This window comes from Coregonus lavaretus (genome assembly GCF_964263955.1).
Source record: "Coregonus lavaretus genome assembly, chromosome: 1".
NCBI lineage: Eukaryota > Metazoa > Chordata > Actinopteri > Salmoniformes > Salmonidae > Coregonus > Coregonus lavaretus.
In genome coordinates this window covers 8931584-8951947 of record NC_139988.1, presented here as the reverse complement: position 1 = coordinate 8951947, position 20364 = coordinate 8931584, and the positions used below count along the sequence as shown (strand labels likewise).

General features: G+C 46.7%; 1 protein-coding gene across 1 annotated transcript in view; it reads right to left on the bottom strand.

Moving 5' to 3' along the window:
• LOC311130766 (pecanex-like protein 2) overlaps positions 1–20364 on the bottom strand; it is a gene marked incomplete at both ends in the record, with an annotated part of 46232 nt that overhangs the window by 8995 nt on the left and 16873 nt on the right. The window contains 19 exon segments of the mRNA XM_084163559.1: positions 366–469; positions 659–892; positions 1145–1398; positions 4300–4503; positions 4678–4736; positions 5521–5650; positions 5825–5933; positions 6227–6404; positions 7798–7939; positions 8309–8459; positions 10391–10483; positions 10623–10731; positions 10827–10936; positions 11394–11485; positions 11600–11710; positions 11843–12014; positions 12147–12179; positions 12457–12610; positions 12714–12856. Of these exon segments, the coding sequence (XP_084019685.1) occupies positions 366–469; positions 659–892; positions 1145–1398; positions 4300–4503; positions 4678–4736; positions 5521–5650; positions 5825–5933; positions 6227–6404; positions 7798–7939; positions 8309–8459; positions 10391–10483; positions 10623–10731; positions 10827–10936; positions 11394–11485; positions 11600–11710; positions 11843–12014; positions 12147–12179; positions 12457–12610; positions 12714–12856 (2582 nt within the window).

Here is a 20364-nt window from a genome sequence, read left to right as displayed (position 1 = left end):
ACATCCCTGCAGGGTAATAACACCCCAAATATAACACAACATCCCTGGAGGGTAATAACACCCCATATATAACACAACATCCCTGGAGGGAAATAAAACCCCATATATAACACAACACAACATCCCTGGAGGGTAATAAAACCCCATATATAACACAACACAACATCACTGGAGGGTAATAACACCTCATATATAACACAACACAACATGCCTGGAGGGTAATAAAACCCCATATATAACACAACACAACATCACTGGAGGGAAATAAAACCCCATATATAACACAACACAACATCACTGGAGGGTAATAACACCCCATATATAACGTGAAAGGAATTCATATTTGACAGCTATGGAAGGTTCACCTGTTGGACATGTTGTGAGATGCTGTCCCCAAGGATCTCCTGCCCAGCACAGACAAGGCATAGCACAGAGTGACCAGAGGGGAGTCCTCGTCACAGTCCACAGGCTGGCAAAACACAAGGGTCAAAGTACATCAGTGTTCACATCCTCTGAAATGACCAGAAGCAAGGAAACCAAAAAATGACTTGGGCATGGAGTTTTCCTGACAAGGAAAAATGAACTAGACAAGGCCCTGGAATTTTCCTGACTACATGCATGACTGTACTGTGCATTGCAGTCTCACATCTCCACTCACCTCCTCCATTTTGTTGGCACAGTACAGGATCCATTCCAGATAGATGTTACAGAAGCTGGCCCTGGTGACGCCCTGGAGGCAGTGGACGTAGTCCTCGTCTATCTTAACGCTGAACACGGCCGGGTCTCTCTCTATGTGGTGCCACTTGGTGTAGGACACCAGAGCCTCCATGATAGAGGGATCCTTGATCCACGTCTGTAGCTTCAGGGACTGGATCAGGTAGTAGATTATGCTCTAGAGGTGAAACATGAGGGAACAATGACAGAGAATTGATGATGAAATATATCTTTTTATGGCCTACTCCTTTTTGCTTGCATAAGACGAAGCTCAGACTTAACTGCTTATGAAATAAAACCAGTAATGAATTACAAAGATGTTGAAAGTAAAAAAATAAGTGAATATTATACTCCTTAGATCATAGGTTAAATTCAAATTCAAGTCTTTATTGTCTGTTACATTTCCATAAGAAGTCAAAAGGTCTACAACCTTCAGATAGTAGGTGATGAGCAGTTTGTGCAGGTCGTACACCTGCAGCATTGTGGCAGCGTTGTTCTCGCTGATGCTGTAGCCCTCCAGCAGGTACTTGGTGGTGGTGACCTCCCAGGCCAGCCATCGCAGGTTGAAGGCTGCGTTGCAGGACAGGAAATGTGGCAGGTGGCCCGGCTCACAGCAGCAACAGGAATCGTCCTCCTCCACCCCCTCAGTGATGGCCTCTACCTCCCTCTGCTGGCAGTATGTACCTAGGGAGGAGGAGAAGGGAAAAGGGGATACATAGTCAGTTGCACAACTGAATACATTCAACCGAAATGTGTCTTCCGCATTTAACCCAGCTCCTCTGGAATCAGAGAGAGAAGGAGCACAGACCATCATGTTCATGGTGATTGTATGCCTGTGGTCCAGATGTGGAGCTTATGATTATTAGAAACAACTTTTAAAAAAACTTGAATATAAACACAGCAAAAAAAGAAACGTCCCTTTTTCAGGACCCTGTCTTTCAAAGATAATTCGTAAAAATCCAAATAACTTCACAGATCCTCATTGTAAAGGGTTTAAACACTGTTTCCCATGCTTATTCAATGAACCATAAATAATTAATGAACATGCACCTGTGGAACGGTCGTTAAGACACTAACAGCTTACAGACGGTAGGCAATTAAGGTCACAGTTATGAAAATTTAGGACGCTAAGGTGGCCTTTCTACTGACACCAAAAGAAAGATGCCCACGGTCCCTGCTCATCTGCGTGAACGTGCCTTAGGCATGCTGCAAGGAGGCATGAGGACTGCAGATGTGGCCAGGGCAATAAATTGCTATGTCCGTACTGTGAGACGCCTAAGACAGCACTACAGGGAGACAGGACGGACAGGCCTGTACTCTGGTGCAGGATCGATTTGGAGGTGGAGTGTCCGTCATGGTCTGGGGCGGTGTGTCACAGCATCATCGGACTGAGCTTGTTGTCATTGCAGGCAATCTCAACGCTGTGCGTTACAGGGAAGACATCCTCCTCCCTCATGTGGTACCCTTCCTGCAGGCTCATCCTGACATGACCCTCCAGCATGACAATGCCACCAGCCATACTGCTCATTCTGTACGTGATTTCCTGCAAGACAGGAATGTCAGTGTTCTGCCATGGCCAGCGAAGAGCCCGGATCTCAATCCCATTGAGCACGTCTGGAACCTGTTGGATCGGAGGGTGAGGGCTAGGGCCATTCCCCCCAGAAATGTCTGGGAACATGCAGGTGCCTTGGTGGAAGAGTGGGGTAACATCTCACAGTAAGAACTGGCAAAGCTGGTGCAGTCCATGAGGAGGGGATGCACTGCAGTACTTAATGCAGCTGGTGGTCACACCAGATACTGACTGTTACCTTTGTTCAGGGACACATTATTAAATTTCTGTTAGTCACATGTCTGTGGAACTTGTTCAGTTTATGTCTCAGTTGCTGAATCTTGTTATGTTCATACAAAAATTTACACGTTAAGTTTGCTGACAATAAACGCAGTTGACAGTGAGCGGACGTTTCTTTTTTTGCTGAGTTTATATACAGTACCAGGCAAAAGTTTGGACACACATATTTTCTACATTGTAGAATAATAGTGAAGACATCAAAACTATGAAATAACACATATGGAATCATGTAGTAACCAAAAAAGTGTTAAACAAATCAAGATATATTTTATATTTGAGATTCTTCAAAGTAGCCACCCTTTGCCTTGATGACAGCTTTGCACACTCTTGGCATTCTCTCAACCAGCTTCATGAGGTAGTCACCGGGAATGCATTTCAATTAACAGGTGTGCCTTGTTTAAAGTTAATTTGTGGTATTTAATGTGTTTGAGCCAATCAGTTAGGGGTAGTATACAGAAGATAGCCCTATTTGGTAAAAGACCAAGTCCATATTATGGAAAGGACAGCTCAAATAAGCAAAGAGCAATGACAGTCTATCATTACTTTAAGAAATTAAGGTCAGTCAATTGGGAAAATGTCAAGAACTTTGAAAGTTTCTTAAAGTGCAGTCGCAAAAACCATCAAGCGCTATGATGAAACTGGCTCTCATGACCGCCACAGGAATGGAAGACCCAGAGTTACCTCTGCTGCAGAGGATAAGTTCATTAGAGTTACCAGCCTCAGAAATTGCAGCCCAAATAAATGCTTCACAGACTTCAAGTAACAGACACATCTCAACATCAACTGTTCAGAGGAGACTGCGTGAGTCAGGCCTTCATGGTGGAATTGCTGCAAAGAAACCACTACTAAAGGACACCAATAATAAGAAGAGACCTGCTTGGGCCAAGAAACACATGCAATGGACATTAGACCGGTGGAAATTTGTCCTTTGGTCTGGAGTCCAAACTGGAGATTTTTGGTTCAAACCGCCGTGTCTTTGTGAGACGCAGAGTAGGTGAATGGATGATCTCCGCATGTGTGGTTCCCACCATGAAGCATGGAGGAGGAGGTGTGATGGTGTGGGGGTGCTTTGCTGGTGATACTGTCTGTGATTTATTTAGAATTCAAGGCACACTTAACCAGCGTGGCTACCACAGCATTCTGCAGCGATACTCCATCCCATCTGGTTTGCGCTTAGTCAGTCATTTGTTTTTCAACAGGACAATGACCCAACACACCTCCAGGCTGTGTAAGGGCTATTTGACCAAGAAGGAGAGTGATGGAGTGCTGCATCAGATGACCTGGCCTCCACAATCACCCGACCTCAACCCAATTGAGATGGTTTGGGATGAGTTGGACCGCAGAGTGAAGGAAAAGCAGCCAACAAGTGCTCAGCATATGTGGGAACTCCTTCAAGACTGTTGGAAAAGCATTCCAGGTGAAGCTGGTTGAGAGAATGCCAAGAGTGTGCAAAGCTCTCATCAAGGCAAAGGGTGGCTACTTTGAAGAATCTAAAATATAACATATCTTTTGATTTGTTTAACACTTATGGAAGTACTACATTATTCCATATGTGTCATTTCATAGTTTTGATGTCTTCACTATTATTCTACAACGTAGAAAATAGTAAAAATTAAGAAAAAGCCTTGAATGAGTAGGTGTGTCCAAACTTTTGACTGGTAGTGTATATGGCTCTGGGTGTGATATAGTGCTCCTCATTGTGTTGCTGTATATTAGTCAGTATCTGACCTCTGAACAGCCTCTGAGCTGGAAGGTGACCAGGCCATTGCCGATCTCGATGAGGTGAACGAAGGCGTTGAGGTAGTCGGAGGCCAGGATAAAGCAGTCTCCAGAGCTGTAGTTCCCCCAGCGGCCCAGCATCAGGTCACCACACAGAGAGTGCTGCAGAGAGCGTGTCAGATACTCATAGAAGATGGAGTTCAGGTTGTTGTCGTCACATCCTGGGGGAATAAAAGTTTATGTAAAATACACTGATTGACATGACCAACAAAACAACATGTATTAACCATGAGAAGATCATTGTCGAGTTGAGAAATTCAAAATCAGCTTCTCTGGTTAATGTTTATTAGGGGGGAAAACATGTTGATATTTATACAATAAACTTAATATTTTACCTGTCTCTTTATCAACCTGAGATACAAGTCTGCTATTAGAGTTGTCAATGCGTTTGGTGCTGCAAAATGGTACAAAACCAAGATTAGGGAGACATTCATTTACATACAGCAAACAATGTCTAACATACGATAAGAGAGTATTCTGGTTTCTTCTTCGGACCTGTGTTAGTTATAGTTAAAATAGTTATATAAATCCTCATTAATAACTCAGTGACTGGAGTAGAGGTTCTATACTCTGTTTGTCTCCGCCTAGACCACTTCGCTCAGTCAGCTGAGTGTATGACATCTTCTCTGAGACAGAAATGTCCTTATATGGATGTCAATAGGGGCTCTAGGAAGCCACTTGCGTATTTTCTGAGCAGATTAGAAACAGACTAACAATTAATTATTGACAGTGACCTCACTCAATGGTTTGGTCATAGACTCAAACTGATTTGGACGTCCCTTGTCCCCCTCTTTATTCATAATGGACTTTCTCTTGTCCCATCTCTGAGGCTGGACACCTTGGGGGTCAGTCGACACACTGTGGTGGTTTAAGGGCATACTGCGAGATTCAGACAATTAAGCCGTTTTTCTACTTACCCAGTGTCAGATGAACTCATATGCTACCGTACCTGTAGACTTCCAGTCATTGCTCTAACACTAGTTACCATTTTCTCGCGAAACTACCTTTAACTTCCTTCATACTGCATGCAGAAACATAAAAATGGTATCCACAAGTTCACCTAACTCTGGGGAAGTAGATAAACGGTTTGCCATAATCTTGCAGTATCCCTTTAAGGTACGTGCTTAAAGGGCTTAATGGTGCTTTATCTCATGTTGCGGGCAGTGAAAGGCCATTACTTGTAGTTCCTCTCCCAGAACTTGACGGGCCGCGGGTAGGAGGTGATGAAGATGGCGCTGCCCAGGAAGGGGCTGAGAGGGGTGTAGAACAGAGTTGTGATGAACGTCTGCAGCAGCAACATGGCTGAGTCTGAGCTGCATCATGAAGGAGAACCCCCACAACCAAGGAACAACCACCAGGTATTAACAGGTTTACCATACTCACATACCTGCTGTCAAATTTGCTGTTACAGTTTCAGTCAGAGCAACGTCAAAACATATGTGGAAACGTGTAGTTCATACACATGCCAAAACCGAAGGATACGAGGCACAGCGAAGGGCTGAGCGAATGCGTGGAAGGCACTGCCCCATGCGATCTGCCACGGTGCGATGTAGACCATGATGAAGTGGAGCTTGTGAAGCAGATCACTGAGCTGTAGAGGAACAAAGACCTACTGTGAGTCACTGACAGACAACAAATAGTTCTTTTTTAGATCAGATCCTAAAAATAAATCAAAGATAATCAAAAGAAAGAAGGCCACTCTACAGAGCAGCTGTGTTCGCTGCTTCACAGACCCCAAATAATGCTACTGTAAAAATGTTTATCAACTGTAGGAAGTTTGGGGACCGCAGCCATAGTGAGTTGCATTCATTTCCTATCTTATCGTATTCAGAGGTCTGTCATTGGGAGAGTGTGTACCAGTCTCTGGTCACGTCACAGACTGACCTTGTGGAAGACAATGGACATAATAAAGAAATCCAGCAGAAAGGTTTCAGAGGCTCTGCTGCAGTCAAACTCGAAGAAGATGACAGTGAAGATGAGAGTGACGAACTGGAAGCTGGGACTGCAGAAGGAGGCGCGGAGGAGTTTCATCCCAGCAACTGTCATCAACAAGACATCACAGCTGGAGCGAGACACAGAGACCTGAGCGACTCAGGCGCACAGGCGGGACACAGCGGAGCAAAGCAAAGGGGTGACATGGAGGGGGAGGGTGGCAGGGGAGACAAATGCACCAATACTAGCTAATACTGTATATACATCACACTTTCTTCCCTAGCAAAGGTCATGCATAGTGATATTTGTGATATTTCTTTGATTGATGAATGTACTCAGGGTTTTGTTGCACCTCCAACATGCACAGTGGGGAGTGGTGGAGACCAAGGTTATTATAGTAAACGAAAACTGAAACTAAAATGAAAATGAATCATGAAAAAACTATTTTGTAAACTGAAATAAAATCATTAACAAACCCGTTTGAAAAACTAAAACGATACTGAAACTATTATCTTTGACTCGAAAACTAACGCAAAAAAAAATAAAAACCATCATGAATTATGTTCAGTTTTCTTTTTGTTTTCTTTTTTACTTTGGGCAAAAATCTAATGGGGTTTTCAAGCTTCTTTCTAAAGGGGTTTTCAAGCTTTTTTTCTAATGGGGTTTTTAAGCTTCTGAATCTGGTGGGTAAATGCTGCCAGAAGGTGGCGATGTTTCAAATAGGCCAAACATCACTATCACTAGCTATCACTAGCTAACAAGGAAGAAATCCGGTACATTCTGTCCCTAACACTAAAACTGAAAATAAATATTATCAAAACAAAATACATTTTTATTAAACTCAAACTAAGTAAAAACTAGTAAATCAGGTTGAAAAACTAATAGAAATAAAAATGAATATAAAAACACAAAACTATAATAACCTTGGTGAAGACTGTATAGTATAAACCTGTGAAGAACTGTGTGTTTCTGGAAAACGTTTCCCCAGGCGCTACATGAAGACTGGCATTTTAAGTTAATCGAATAAGTGTGACAGAGGCAAGTTTAAGGTATTTCACACTGTCTACCTGGAAAAACATTAACTCTACATTCTAAACTGAATGTTAGACAGATTATCTAAACAAACTGGTTTTAAACTAAAAATGGTTCTTAGAAGACCTGCGTCAAATACTTGATTTAGTCTCGGTACAATGGAACCACTGGAATAGTTCCAAAAGTAGAAACTAAACCAAGCTAAACCAAGAGCACATCAAATACTGGATTTGTTCTGACATTCGTGATTTATTGTTTTTGGTTTTTGATTATTATAGTATTTGTGTCCTTGTTTGACATTTTTGATGCACTGTAGGAGCTATTAACACAATAATTTCGCTGCACCCCCTGTAACATCTGCCAAACTGTGTACGCGACCAATAAACTTTGATTTGATTTACTTTCTATTTGACCCAGGTCTGGGTTTTGGTGTCAAGGAAAGGAGGGTGTATGTGTTGTTTTTTATTAAAATCTTTAAGAAAGATACTCACTGGATGCCTAGCTTCTTTCGGTGACTGAGTGAGAAGCCATCATTGGTGAGCGCACTCAGAATGATGGCTGGGTAAACAACGTATTTCTCAAAACACAGCAGGCCCATGTACAGACGCTCAAACCACATCAACTGAGCATCGTCTGGAAAATGAAATCAACTTTAATCACAAAACGTAAGAGCTGTTCATTATATTTGCAGCATTTGACACATCTTTATAGTCATTCTTGGCTTGTGAATATGGATCAATGACTACACTGCATGGCTTGGTTTTGGATTTGAAGAGGGGGAATGAAACTGATTTAATTGGGAAATAACCTAAAGGCAACCTCAGACAAAGATGAAGGCACAGGGAGGAGGTGTTCACTAAATTACTGAACCCACATATGTGTATAGAACTATAGGCTATTAAATGTAGTGTTTCATCAAATGTTCTATAAAATATGTCTAAAGAGACAAAACGCTGTAGGAAGAAAACATTTCAAACATCCGATAAATAAGCCAAGACTGACCTCTGGGCTCAAACTGGGAGTACTCATTGCTCTTTAGTACTGGGTGAGAGATCCAGAGCCAAGGGTGGTGCTTCCGTAACTGAGGTATGAGATAGTGGGTGAAAAAGCCCACCGTCCCTGCCAGAGCATACAGTACTATGGTCACAAAGGGCTGTGGAGAGACAGAGAGAGAGGGAGAGAGAGGGGGAGCGAGAGGGAGAGAGAGGGACAGAGGGAGAGAGAGAGAGGGAGGGGGGAGAGAAAGGGGGAGAGAGAGAAAGGGGAAGAGAGAGAAAAGGAAAGAGAAAGGGAGAGCGAGAGAAAGGGGGAGAGAAAGGGGGGAGAAAGAGAGAGAGAAAGGGGGAGAGAAAGGAGGAGAGAAGGAGGAAGAGAAATGGAGGAGAGAAAGGGGGAGAGAAAGGAGGAGAGAAAGGAGGAGAGAAAGGGGGAGAGAAAGGAGGAGAGAAAGGGGGGAGAAAGAGAGAGAGAAAGGGGGAGAGAAAGGAGGAGAGAAGGAGGAAGAGAAATGGAGGAGAGAAAGGGGGAGAGAAAGGAGGAGAGAAAGGAGGAGAGAAAGGGGGAGAGAAAGGAGGAGAGAAAGGGGGAGAGAAAGGGGCAGAGAAAGGGGAGAGAAAGGAGGAGAGAAATGGGGAGAGAACGGGGGAGAGAACGGGGGAGAGAAATGGGGAGAGAAAGAAGGAGAGAAAGGGGGAGAGAGAAAGGAGGAGAGAAAGGGGGAGAGAAAGGGAGAGAGAGAGAAAGGGGGAGAGAAAGGAGGAGAGAAAGGAGGAGAGAAAAGGGAGAGAAAGGAGGAGAGAGAAAGGAGGAGAGAAATGGGGAGAGAAAGGAGGAGAGAAAGGGAGAGAGAGAGAAATGAGGAAAGAAAGGGGGAGAGAAAGGGAGAGAGAGAGAAAGGGGGAGAGAAAGGAGGAGAGAAAGGGGAGAGAAAGGAGGAGAGAGAAAAAGGAGGAGAGAAAGGGGGAGAGAAAGGGAGAGAGAAAGGGGGAGAGAAAGGAGGAGAGAGAGAAAGGAGGAGAGAAAGGAGGAGAGAGAGAAAGGATGAGAGAAAGGGGGAAAGAAAGGAGGAGAGAAAGGGGGAGAGAAAGGAGGAGAGAAAGGGGGAGAGAACGGGGAGAGAAAGGGGGAGAGAAAGAAGGGGAGAAAGGCGGATAGAGAGAAATGGGGAGAGAAAGTGGGAGAGAGAAAGGAGGAGAGAAAGGAGGAGAGAAAGGGGGAGAGAAAGGAGGAGAGAAGGGGGGAGAAAGCGGGAGAGAAATTAGGAGAGAAAGGGGGAGAGAGAAAAAGGGGGAGAGAAAGGGGAGAGAGAAGGGGGAGAGAAAGGAGGAGATAATGGGAGAGAGAGAGAAAGGAGGAGAGCAAGGGGGAGAGAAAGGGAGAGAGAGAAAGGAGGAGAGAAAGGGGAGAGAAGGGGGAGAGAAAGGAGGAGAGAAAGGGGGAGAGAGAGAAAGGGGGAGAGAAAGGGGGAGATAGAAAGGAGGAGAGAAAGGGAGAGAGAAAGGGGGAGAGAAAGGGGGAGAGAAAGGGAGAGAGAAAGGGGGAGAGAAAGGGGGATGAGAGAGAACGGGGGAGAGAAAGGAGGAGAGAGAGAAAGGGGGAGATAGCGAAAGGGGGAGATAGCGAAAGGGGGAGAGAAAGGGGGAGAGAAAGGAGGAGAGAAAGGGGGAGAGAAAGGGGGAGAGAAAGGGGGAGAGAGAAAGGAGTGGAGAAAAGGGGAGAGAGAGAAAGGGGGATAGAGAAAGGAGGAGAGAAAGGGAGAGGAAGAAAGGGGGAGAGAAAGGGGTGAGAGAAAGGAGGAGAGAAAGGGGGAGAGAAATTAGGAGAGAAAGGAGAGAGAGAAAGGAGGAGAGAAGGGGAGAGAAAGGAGGAGAGAAAGGGAGAGAGAGAGAGAAAGGAGGAGAGAAAGTGAGAAAGAAAGGGGGAGAGAGGGAGTGCCTGGGTGGTTGACTGAATACCAAACCGATGCAAAAACGTTTAATTTACGACACCACAGTAATTTTTCCCGATGAAACAACATTGTTTTATGACACAAACAACATTTATGACACATAGTTTAGGGATGGTGTTTGGCGGTAGGAAACCCACCTTTAGGGACAGGAAGACAGTGCTTGAAGTAATAGCAAAGGTTAAAATGTAGGCAATGGAGCAGACCACAAGATCCGAAAGAAGAATCTCCTTCTGCAAAAGCAAAAGCAAATCATCCAATATCACAACGGAATGTAATAATGTGTTAAAGTCAAACTAAAACAGGAGACAGCGTTTGAGTGGAACAAATCCATTTAGAAGTAGAGGAGACAATGCAAGTCTCTTGACTTACCACTGAATTCATGAGCTTCTCAGGAAGAGGGTCCTTGATGTCTTCTGAGTCTTCATCCTCTTCCTCACTGTCCACAAGAGTGGGCATCAGTTTGGACTTGATCAGAGACCTGTCATGGACAACAAGGAGAATGTCTTTGCACTAACACCTCTCATACAGTCAGCATGTTAGCAGGCATAACAATAGGAGGAGCAGGCGGCTTACATCAGTACAGTCGGGTCACTGTTCTGCCCACTCAGATGGTAGGAGAGAACCACCAGCAAGCCACAGAACCCAGAGAACAAGGCTGGGGTGTGCTGTTCATCCCAGGGCTCCTTCAGAATAGAATATAATCAAATAGAAATATTGATAATGGCACCTAAACAGAACATCTATTTTAAAATGTTGAAGGCCAACCATCCTCTATAAAAACAGAGAACTGCAAATGGTTGCCTCATTCAGGCCTAATATTTGTAAGGATGAATATGGACACGTTGCATTGCTGCAGGCATAGTGGCATACCTTTTTCCATCAGAGAGCCTTCTTAAGGCTATTTGTAACGTTTGACTTAAACCCCTCTTACCAGCAGATTGGAATACTAAATCATCACCCAAGCAGAACAGTGCTTTCATTAGCCTGGAGGAAGAGAGAGCTGCTACCTAAAAAGCTATTTGATTTCTCATGCTTGACTAAGCTGCCTCTGCAGCAACAAACTGTTCTGTCGCAGTGCAAAGCATATCCTTCACGTAAACATATACACACATCTTTACTCAACAATTAATTCAATCCTACCTTCAGAGCTCCAAAACAGAACCCGTACAGCAAAGATAATGCCGTCAGACTACGGAATATGCTGTATACTGCTGAGTGGAGTCCAGATGCAGCTGACACAGGAAGTGGACACACAGGCATCAGGTTGAGGCGTAAGACTTTGGTGGTACAGTATGCATTGAGTTCATGATATTATGAAGATCAAAGTAAACAGAGAAGATACTCACCTGTTCCACCAAATAAATGAATGTCTATTTGTTCTAGCAGGTAAATCATAAAGGTGTTGATTTGTGGGAACAGGCCAACGAGAAATGTGATAGGAAAGCAGAAGGTGAGGCCTGTGGAATATGAAACAGACAGGACTTTAGAACTAAGCTTTTTCTAATGAAAAAATAAAACACCTCATTTAAATTCATTTCCTTGAGATGGCTAGAAATGGTCATAGAAATGATTTACTGTATGTGACTTACCCACTAAAATGTCTCTCAGGAATTTGAGAGCATCTGCTAATACTATGGGGATGCCATATACAGTGGACACAGGCAGGTCCTTCCTTCTTAACATCTGTTCCAGAATCCAAATAAGGCCACAGAAAATGCAGAAATAAGTTGCCCGGCTATAGGCAACAATCTGATTGTGTCCCTGGAAAACATCAAGAGGGGAGAGAAATGAAACAGAGAAACCTCGAACCGTCTACTTGGAAAAAACGTAGATAATAAACAACCAGAGAAAATGTATCTTCACACTTTTAGAATATGTTCCATTTAGACTCACATGTGTTGGCGAGGCTGCATCAGGTTGCACACTCTGTAATACAAACAATTTGTTCAAAGCTTTATTAACGTGATTAACTGATATACAGTCAATGACTGACAGAGAAATGTTTCCATCAGTAATGTGTCAGATAAGAAGTACTTAGCTAAAGCTTAATTTTCATTGTTACAGTGGAGTATGTGGTGGGGCAGTGAAAATGACACGTTATTATCACAACCTATCACTGATCTGAATTCTGTCAACACAGATAAGCAATGATTACAATTGATTAGGCCTTATCCCTTGTTACAAAAATAGATACCTTCCTTACCTTTAACAACGAGAACTGGCAGCTAGCGATGACCACGCAGAACTGGAAAACCCAGATGTCTTTGAAGCAGCCGTGGTTGAGCAGGATAAACCCCAGGAAGGCCATCAGGAAGGCCAGGAACACAGCCACTATGTTCTCCACCACATCCTGGTTCCTAAGGGCAGAGGGCAAAGGTCAAAGTAAAGTATCCATCAACTAGTTGATAAATCGCTGAGAGATGGAAAAGGAAAAGGAAAGATAGGAGCCTTTTCTCTTACCTGTCCAACAGCGCCAACAAGGTCAGCCGGTCATACAAGATGTTTACCCACTTCCCAGGAAAAAGCTTAAGCTTGTAGTTCAGCTTACGAGAAGGCTTTTCCTGTGTGGAGGTCTCTGACGACTCATCAATCGAGTCCTCCTCCTGTCAGAAGTGGAATTCAGGTTGCAGTGTAAAAGCAATCTCAATAACACTTTAATTTCTTTAGTCATAAGGGTTACATAATATTGACATAATGGATGAAACAGTCATGACTGTTGGTTTCAGCTTATGACAACTTACTACACACTGTCAAGACACAGATAATGTTTAGATCTGTTCTCATACAGTTACAACATTTAATAATAATAATAATAATAATATGCCATTTAGCAGACGCTTTTATCCAAAGCGACTTACAGTCATGCGTGCATACATTTTTTGTGTATGGGTGGTCCCGGGGATCGAACCCACTACCTTGGCGTTACAAGCGCCGTGCTCTACCAGCTGAGCTACAGAGGACATTAATAATCATCAGTGTAATTCACCCAGTGTATTTCCTGTCCATCAGTCAACTCCCAGCCATGTGCAGCTGTCATTATATCCCTTAACGGCCATCCGATAACTCAAACCTGGTGTGTGTGTGTGTGTGTGTGTGCTGTGTGCTGTGTGCTGTGTGTGTGTGTGTGTGTGTGTGTCTGTGTGTGTGTGTGCTGTGAACCATAAACCTTAGCTGCCGACTTTGTCCCCAATCATTTTCGGAGCAAAACTATTTCTTTTTTTGTATTATATATTTTTTTATTGTTGGACATAAAACAATGTAAAAACACCAGCAAATCAGCTCCACGTGATTTGAATTTTGGAAATCTGTTACAAAGTATTCCCACACATAATAGAGAGATATACACTACCAGTCAAAGGTTTGGACACACCTACTCATTCAAGGGTTGTTCTTTATTTTTACTATTTTTTACATTGTAGAATAATAGCGAAGACATCAAAACTATGAAATAACACATATGAAATCATGTAGTAACCAAAAAAGTGTTAAACAAATCAAAATATATTTTATATTTGAGATTCTTCAAATAGCCACCCTTTGCCTTGATGACAGCTTTACACACTCTTGGCATTCTCTCAACCAGCTTCACCTGGAATGCTTTTCCAACAGTCTTGAAGGAGTTCCCACATATGCTTAGCACTTGTTGGCTGCTTTTCCTTCACTCTGCGGTCCAACTCATCCCAAACCATCTCAATTGGGTTGAGGTCGGGGGATTGTAGATGCCAGGTCATCTGATGCAGCACTCCATCACTATCCTTCTTGGTAAAATAGCCCTTACACAGCCTGGAGGTGTGTTGGGTCATTGTCCTGTTGAAAAACAAATGATAAGCCCAAACCAGATGGGATGGCGTATCGCTGCAGAATGCTGTGGTAGCCATGCTGATTAAGTGTGCCTTGAATTCTAAATAAATCACAGACAGTGTCACCAGCAAAGCACCCCCACACCATAACACTTCCTCCTCCATGCTTTACGGTGGGAAATACACATGCAGAGATCATCTGTTCACCCACACCGCGTCTCACAAATTTGGACTCCAGACCAAAGGACACATTTCTACTGGTCTAATGTCCATTGCTCAAGCAAGTCTCTTCTTCTTATTGGTGTCCTTTAGTAGTGGATTCTTTGCAGCAATTCAACCATGAAGTCCTGATTCACACAGTCTCCTCTGAACAGTTGAGATATGCCTGTTACTTGAACTCTGTGAAGCATTTATTTGGGCTGCAATTTCTGAGGCTGGTAACTCTAATGAACTTATCCTCTGCAGCAGAGGTAACTCTGGGTCTTCCATTCCTGTGATGGTCCTCATGAGAGCCAGTTTCATCATAGCGCTTGATGGTTTTTGCGACTGCACTTGAAGAAACTTTCAAAGTTCTTGACATTTTCCCGATTGACTGACCTTCATGTCTTAAAGTAATGATGGACTGTCATTGTCACGGTTCAGACAGACGACCAGAGGACCACAATTGCGTCACACCAGAAAGTTTATTAAACTTCAGGGGAAAAGGGAAGTAGGGAGTGAATGAAGGCTCCAGGGGTAACAGGGATCCCGTCCAATGCGCTGGGTCTGTGCCCCCCCCAGTGGCAGCGATGCGTCCTATGAAGCCGGTGGTGGGTGGTCCAGAAGTCCTGGGGGGGGGAGACACAGACACAACAGGGCGGAATGAAACCAGGCAGCAGTACAGTTCAAGGGAAATCCAAAATACGTAGTAGCAAGGCAGAAGGCTGGTCAGAGTTACCGGGATTGAAGAGTAGTCAGGAGTCGTAATGGCAGAAGCAGGTCTGGATCTCCTGAGGCAGAAGAGTATCCAAAAAACAGGCAGGTCCGGGGTCACAAAACCAGGGAGAGCCAGAAGCGCGAGCAAACAGGTTCCGGGTGTGAGCTTTGCAGACGATCTGACACCGGAGAGCTGAAAGACAGGGCCTTAAATACTGGGAGAGGTAGTGGGTAATGCAGCGCAGCTGGCAGAGTAATTAGAGCAGAGCAGAGCAGGGACAGGTGGAGCTAGTTAGGCTGAGTAGAGAGAGTGGTGAGCAGAGTGGAAGAAAATTAAGGTGGTAACCCGGTGGAGTGAGAGGCCCATGACAGAACCCCCCCCCCAAGGGACGGCCCCAGAAGTCCCAAGAGCAACACCACGCCGGGCGGGAGGAGGGGAGCCGGAGGAGGGCTAGAACTCCTCCGAACGGTCCGAGTGAACGTCCTCATCCTCGGAGGAAGCCGGAGGGCCGTGGTCGGGAGATGGGACAGGTCCCGAGACAGGATCAGGCACAGGACAGGAAGCCGAGCGGGCCGGACGGTTAGGGACCCCTCTGGGGCGGCCCCTACGGATTGCAGGTTGATCAGGATGCCGTTGGTGGAAAGCGGTGATGAGAGTCCTATCCACAATCCGACTAGCTGGCACCCAGGTCCTCTCCTCAGGTCCATAGCCCTCCCAGTCAATGAGGTACTGGAGACCCCTACCCCTCCGTCTGGACCGAAGCAGGCGGCGGACGGTGTAAACCAGACCACCATCGACGAGCCGTGGAGGAGGAGGACCAGGCGCAGCAGGGACCAGCGGACTCTCATGGATGGGCTTAATCTTAGACACATGGAAAGTGGGGTGCACCCTCAGGGAATTAGGCAGTTGGAGCCGGACAGCAGTTGGGCTAATCACTCTTATGATAGGGAATGGGCCAATGAACCGAGGTGCCAGCTTCTGCGACTCCACCCTGAGTGGCAGGTTCTTCGATGACAACCACACCCTTTGACCAACATGGTAGGTGGGAGCAGGAATTCTCCGACGGTTGGCCCCGGTAGTGTAGCTGGCAACGGATCTGAGGAGTGTGGCTCGGGCTTGTGACCAGGTGCGGCGACATCGACGGGCAAAAGCAAGTGCAGATGGGCAAGTAACCTCCTCTTCCTGGCTGGCAAATAGAGGAGGCTGGTATCCATAAACACATTGGAAAGGGGACATACCGATGGCAGAGCAGGTCAGAGAATTGTGTGCGTACTCCACCCATGTCAATTGCTGCGACCAGGAGTGGGGGTTGCGTGAAGTCATGCATCGCAGTGCCTTCTCGAGCTCCTGATTAGCCCGCTCTGACTGCCCATTGGATTGGGGATGGAATCCGGAAGTCAGACTGACTGTGGCTCCCAGCAGGTGACAGAACTCCTTCCAAAAAGCGGAGGAGAATTGTGGACCACGGTCAGAAACTACATCCTTAGGCAGTCCGTGGATCCGGAAGACGTGTTCCAGGACCACCTGGGCGGTCTCCTTGGCGGTTGGGAGCTTGGGGAGGGGAATGAAGTGTGCCATCTTGCTGAAACGGTCAACGATGGTGAGAATGACGGTCATGCCACTTGAAGGGGGCAGCCCCGTGACAAAGTCAAGGGCGATGTGAGACCAGGGACGTCTGGGCACAGGCAGGGGCTGCAGCAATCCGGCTGGGGGCTGGCAGGACGACTTGTGTAAGTGGAATGGTGGACCCCTCCAGCCAGTGACGCCACTCCTCCAAGGCAAGCTTCACAGCCAGCAGCTCACGGTTCCCTATGTCGTAATTGCACTCAGAGGGGGACAACCGACGTGAGAAAAAGGCACAGGGATGGAGCTTCCTATCCTCCGCAGCCCACTGAGAAATCACAGCACCAACTCCCACATCCGAGGCGTCCACCTCCACAATGAATTGCCGGTCCACATCAGGCATCTGGAGGATGGGAGCGGAGGTGAACCTCACCTTGAGGGTACTGAAGGCTTTGTCGGCTGCTGGGGTCCAGGTGAAGGGTTGCTTGGTGCTGGTTAGAGCAGTGAGAGGGGCAGCAACGGTACTGTAGTTCCGGATAAACTTCCTATAGAAGTTAGCAAACCCCAGAAACTGTTGCAGCTTCTTTCTGTTCTCCGGAACTGGCCATGAAGTGACTGCTGATACTTTGGCAGGATCCATTTGGATACTTCCCTCTGCCACTATGTACCCCAGGAAGGCCACTGTCTTGACGTGAAACTCACATTTCTCTGCCTTGGCGTAGAGGGAATTCTCCAGAAGACGATGAAGGACTTGCTGGACATGGCGGGTGTGTTCAGACAGGTTTCTGGAGTAGATTAAGATGTCATCCAGGTAAACGAAGACAAACTTGTTTAACATGTCCCGCAGTACATCATTCACTAGAGCCTGGAACACAGCAGGAGCATTGGTGAGGCCAAAAGGCATAACCAGATACTCGTAGTGGCCTGTTGGTGTATTGAATGCGGTTTTCCATTCATCTCCCTCCCGGATCCGCACTAGGTGGTAAGCGTTTCTGAGATCCAACTTGGTAAAAACAGTGGCTCCCTGGAGCAACTCAAAAGCAGAGGTGAGCAGAGGCAGAGGGTAACGGTTTTTCACTGTGATGTCGTTGAGTCCCCTGTAGTCGATGCAGGGGCGAAGAGATCCGTCCTTCTTCCCCACAAAGAAGAAGCCAGCACCAGCAGGAGATGAAGATGAACGGATTAATCCTGCGGACAGAGAGCCATTGATGTAGTCCTCCATGGACTTTCTTTCAGGAGCAGACAACGAATAAAGACGACCCTTTGGAGGAGCTGTTCCAGGGAGGAGGTCGATGGCACAGTCGTACGGTCGGTGAGGGGGCAGAGATGTGGCTCTTGCTTTGTTAAACACCTCTCTGAGACCATGGTAGCATTCTGGGACATTGGAGAGGTCAGGAGCGGAGTTAGTAGGTACTGGCCGAGGGGGTAGTGCGGCAGCAAGCAGGCAGGTTCGGTGGCAGTCCTCTCCCCACTCCCTGATCACCCCGGTCACCCAGTCGAGCTGAGGGTTGTGCCGGCGGAGCCATGGGTAACCCAGGATGAGGGGTTGGCCTGGAGAGGGGAGCAGGTGAAACTGGATAGTTTCTTGATGGTTTCCGGACAGACCCATCGAGACCGGGGCCGTGACATGAGTGACCGATCCGAGTAAGTGTCCGTCCAGTGCCCGGGCAGGAATAGGAGGTGTCAAACGGAGGTTCTCCAGTCCCAGTTGGCGTGCCAGCTTGATGTCCATTATGTTGGCTTCGGCGCCAGAATCCACCAGAGCAGCCAGGGTGTGAGTTGAGTCAGAGAGGCGGAGGTGAACTTGCAGCAGGGGTTTGCGGTCGGAGGACTGGATGGTCATTGAACTCAACCGGACTCCCCCTATGCCCGGTGAGCTTCGGCCCTTTAAAGGGCAGGTTACCACACGATGTCCATCACCTCCACAATAGAGGCAGAGGTTTGAGGTGAAGCGGCGCTGGCGCTCTGCAGGAGTGAGGGAGGCTCGCCCAATCTCCATAGGCTCAGACTGATCAAGCTGACCTGGGTGAGTGGCAGTAGATGACAGGAGCCCAGTCGGATCTCTCCGAATGCCGGTAGTAGGTGGACCTTGGCGCCCCCTCTCACGACGACGGGTCTGTATCCTTCTGTCGATCCTGACAGTCAGTGCGATGGCTTCATCAAGAGTGGAAGGCAGTTCATGGGAGACCAACTCGTCCTTGATATAGTCAGCCAAACTATGGAAGAACGCGTCCACCAACGATGGTGTGTTCCAAGAACTTCGTCTAGCCAGGGTTCGGAAGTCGATGGAATGGTCTGCGACTGTACGTCTGCCTTGTCGAATACTGAACAGTTCACGAGACGCCTCTGCAGTGGGTGAATCCAGGTCAAACACCTTCAGCATCTCCTCAGCAAACAGGTCGAAGGTTGCACATGCGGGGGTTTGACGTTCGAACTCTGCTGTTCCCCAGAGTCGAGCTCGGCCCGTCAGGTGAGTGATGGCATACCCAACTTTAGCCCCCTCCGTGGCGAAGGTCCTTGGCTGCAAGGAGAACTGAAGTCGGCAGCTAGTCAGGAATGGCCGGACCTGGGTTGAATCGCCGTTGAACCGCTCGGGGTTTCCAATCTTGGGTTCCGGGGCAGCGGCTGCAATGACCGGGGCAGGTAACTCGGGGGCTGGGCTGGTGGGCAGACTGGCTGGGGTAAGGTTGGTGAGGAGTTGAATGATCATGGCGAGTTGTTGTTGCTGCTGCTGGAACTGCTGCTCATGCTCATCGGTTTCCATGTCGGGGAAAGTGTGCGCTGAGTCCATAATGGTCAGATCGTACTGTCACGGTTCAGACAGACGACCAGAGGACCACAATTGCGTCACACCAGAAAGTTTATTAAACTTCAGGGGAAAAGGGAAGTAGGGAGTGAATGAAGGCTCCAGGGGTAACAGGGATCCCGTCCAATGCGCTGGGTCTGTGCCCCCCCCAGTGGCAGCGATGCGTCCTATGAAGCCGGTGGTGGGTGGTCCAGAAGTCCTGGGGGGGGGAGACACAGACACAACAGGGCGGAATGAAACCAGGCAGCAGTACAGTTCAAGGGAAATCCAAAATACGTAGTAGCAAGGCAGAAGGCTGGTCAGAGTTACCGGGATTGAAGAGTAGTCAGGAGTCGTAATGGCAGAAGCAGGTCTGGATCTCCTGAGGCAGAAGAGTATCCAAAAAACAGGCAGGTCCGGGGTCACAAAACCAGGGAGAGCCAGAAGCGCGAGCAAACAGGTTCCGGGTGTGAGCTTTGCAGACGATCTGACACCGGAGAGCTGAAAGACAGGGCCTTAAATACTGGGAGAGGTAGTGGGTAATGCAGCGCAGCTGGCAGAGTAATTAGAGCAGAGCAGAGCAGGGACAGGTGGAGCTAGTTAGGCTGAGTAGAGAGAGTGGTGAGCAGAGTGGAAGAAAATTAAGGTGGTAACCCGGTGGAGTGAGAGGCCCATGACAGTCATTTCTCTTTGCTTATTTGAGCTGTTCTTGCCATAATATGGACTTGGTCTTTTAGCAAATAGGGCTATCTTCTGTATATCACCCCTACCTTGTCACAACACAACTGATTGGCTCAAACGCATTATGAAGAAAATAAATTCCACAAATTAACATTTAAGAAGCCACACCTGTTAATTGAAATGCATTCCAGGCGACTACCTCATGAAGCTGGTTGAGAGAATGCCAAGAGTGTGCAAAGCTGTCATCAAGGCAAAGGGTGGCTATTTGAAGAATCTCAAATATAAAATATATTTTGATTTGTTTAACACTTTTTTGGTTACTACATGATTCCATATGTGTTGTTTCATAGTTTTGATGTCTTCACT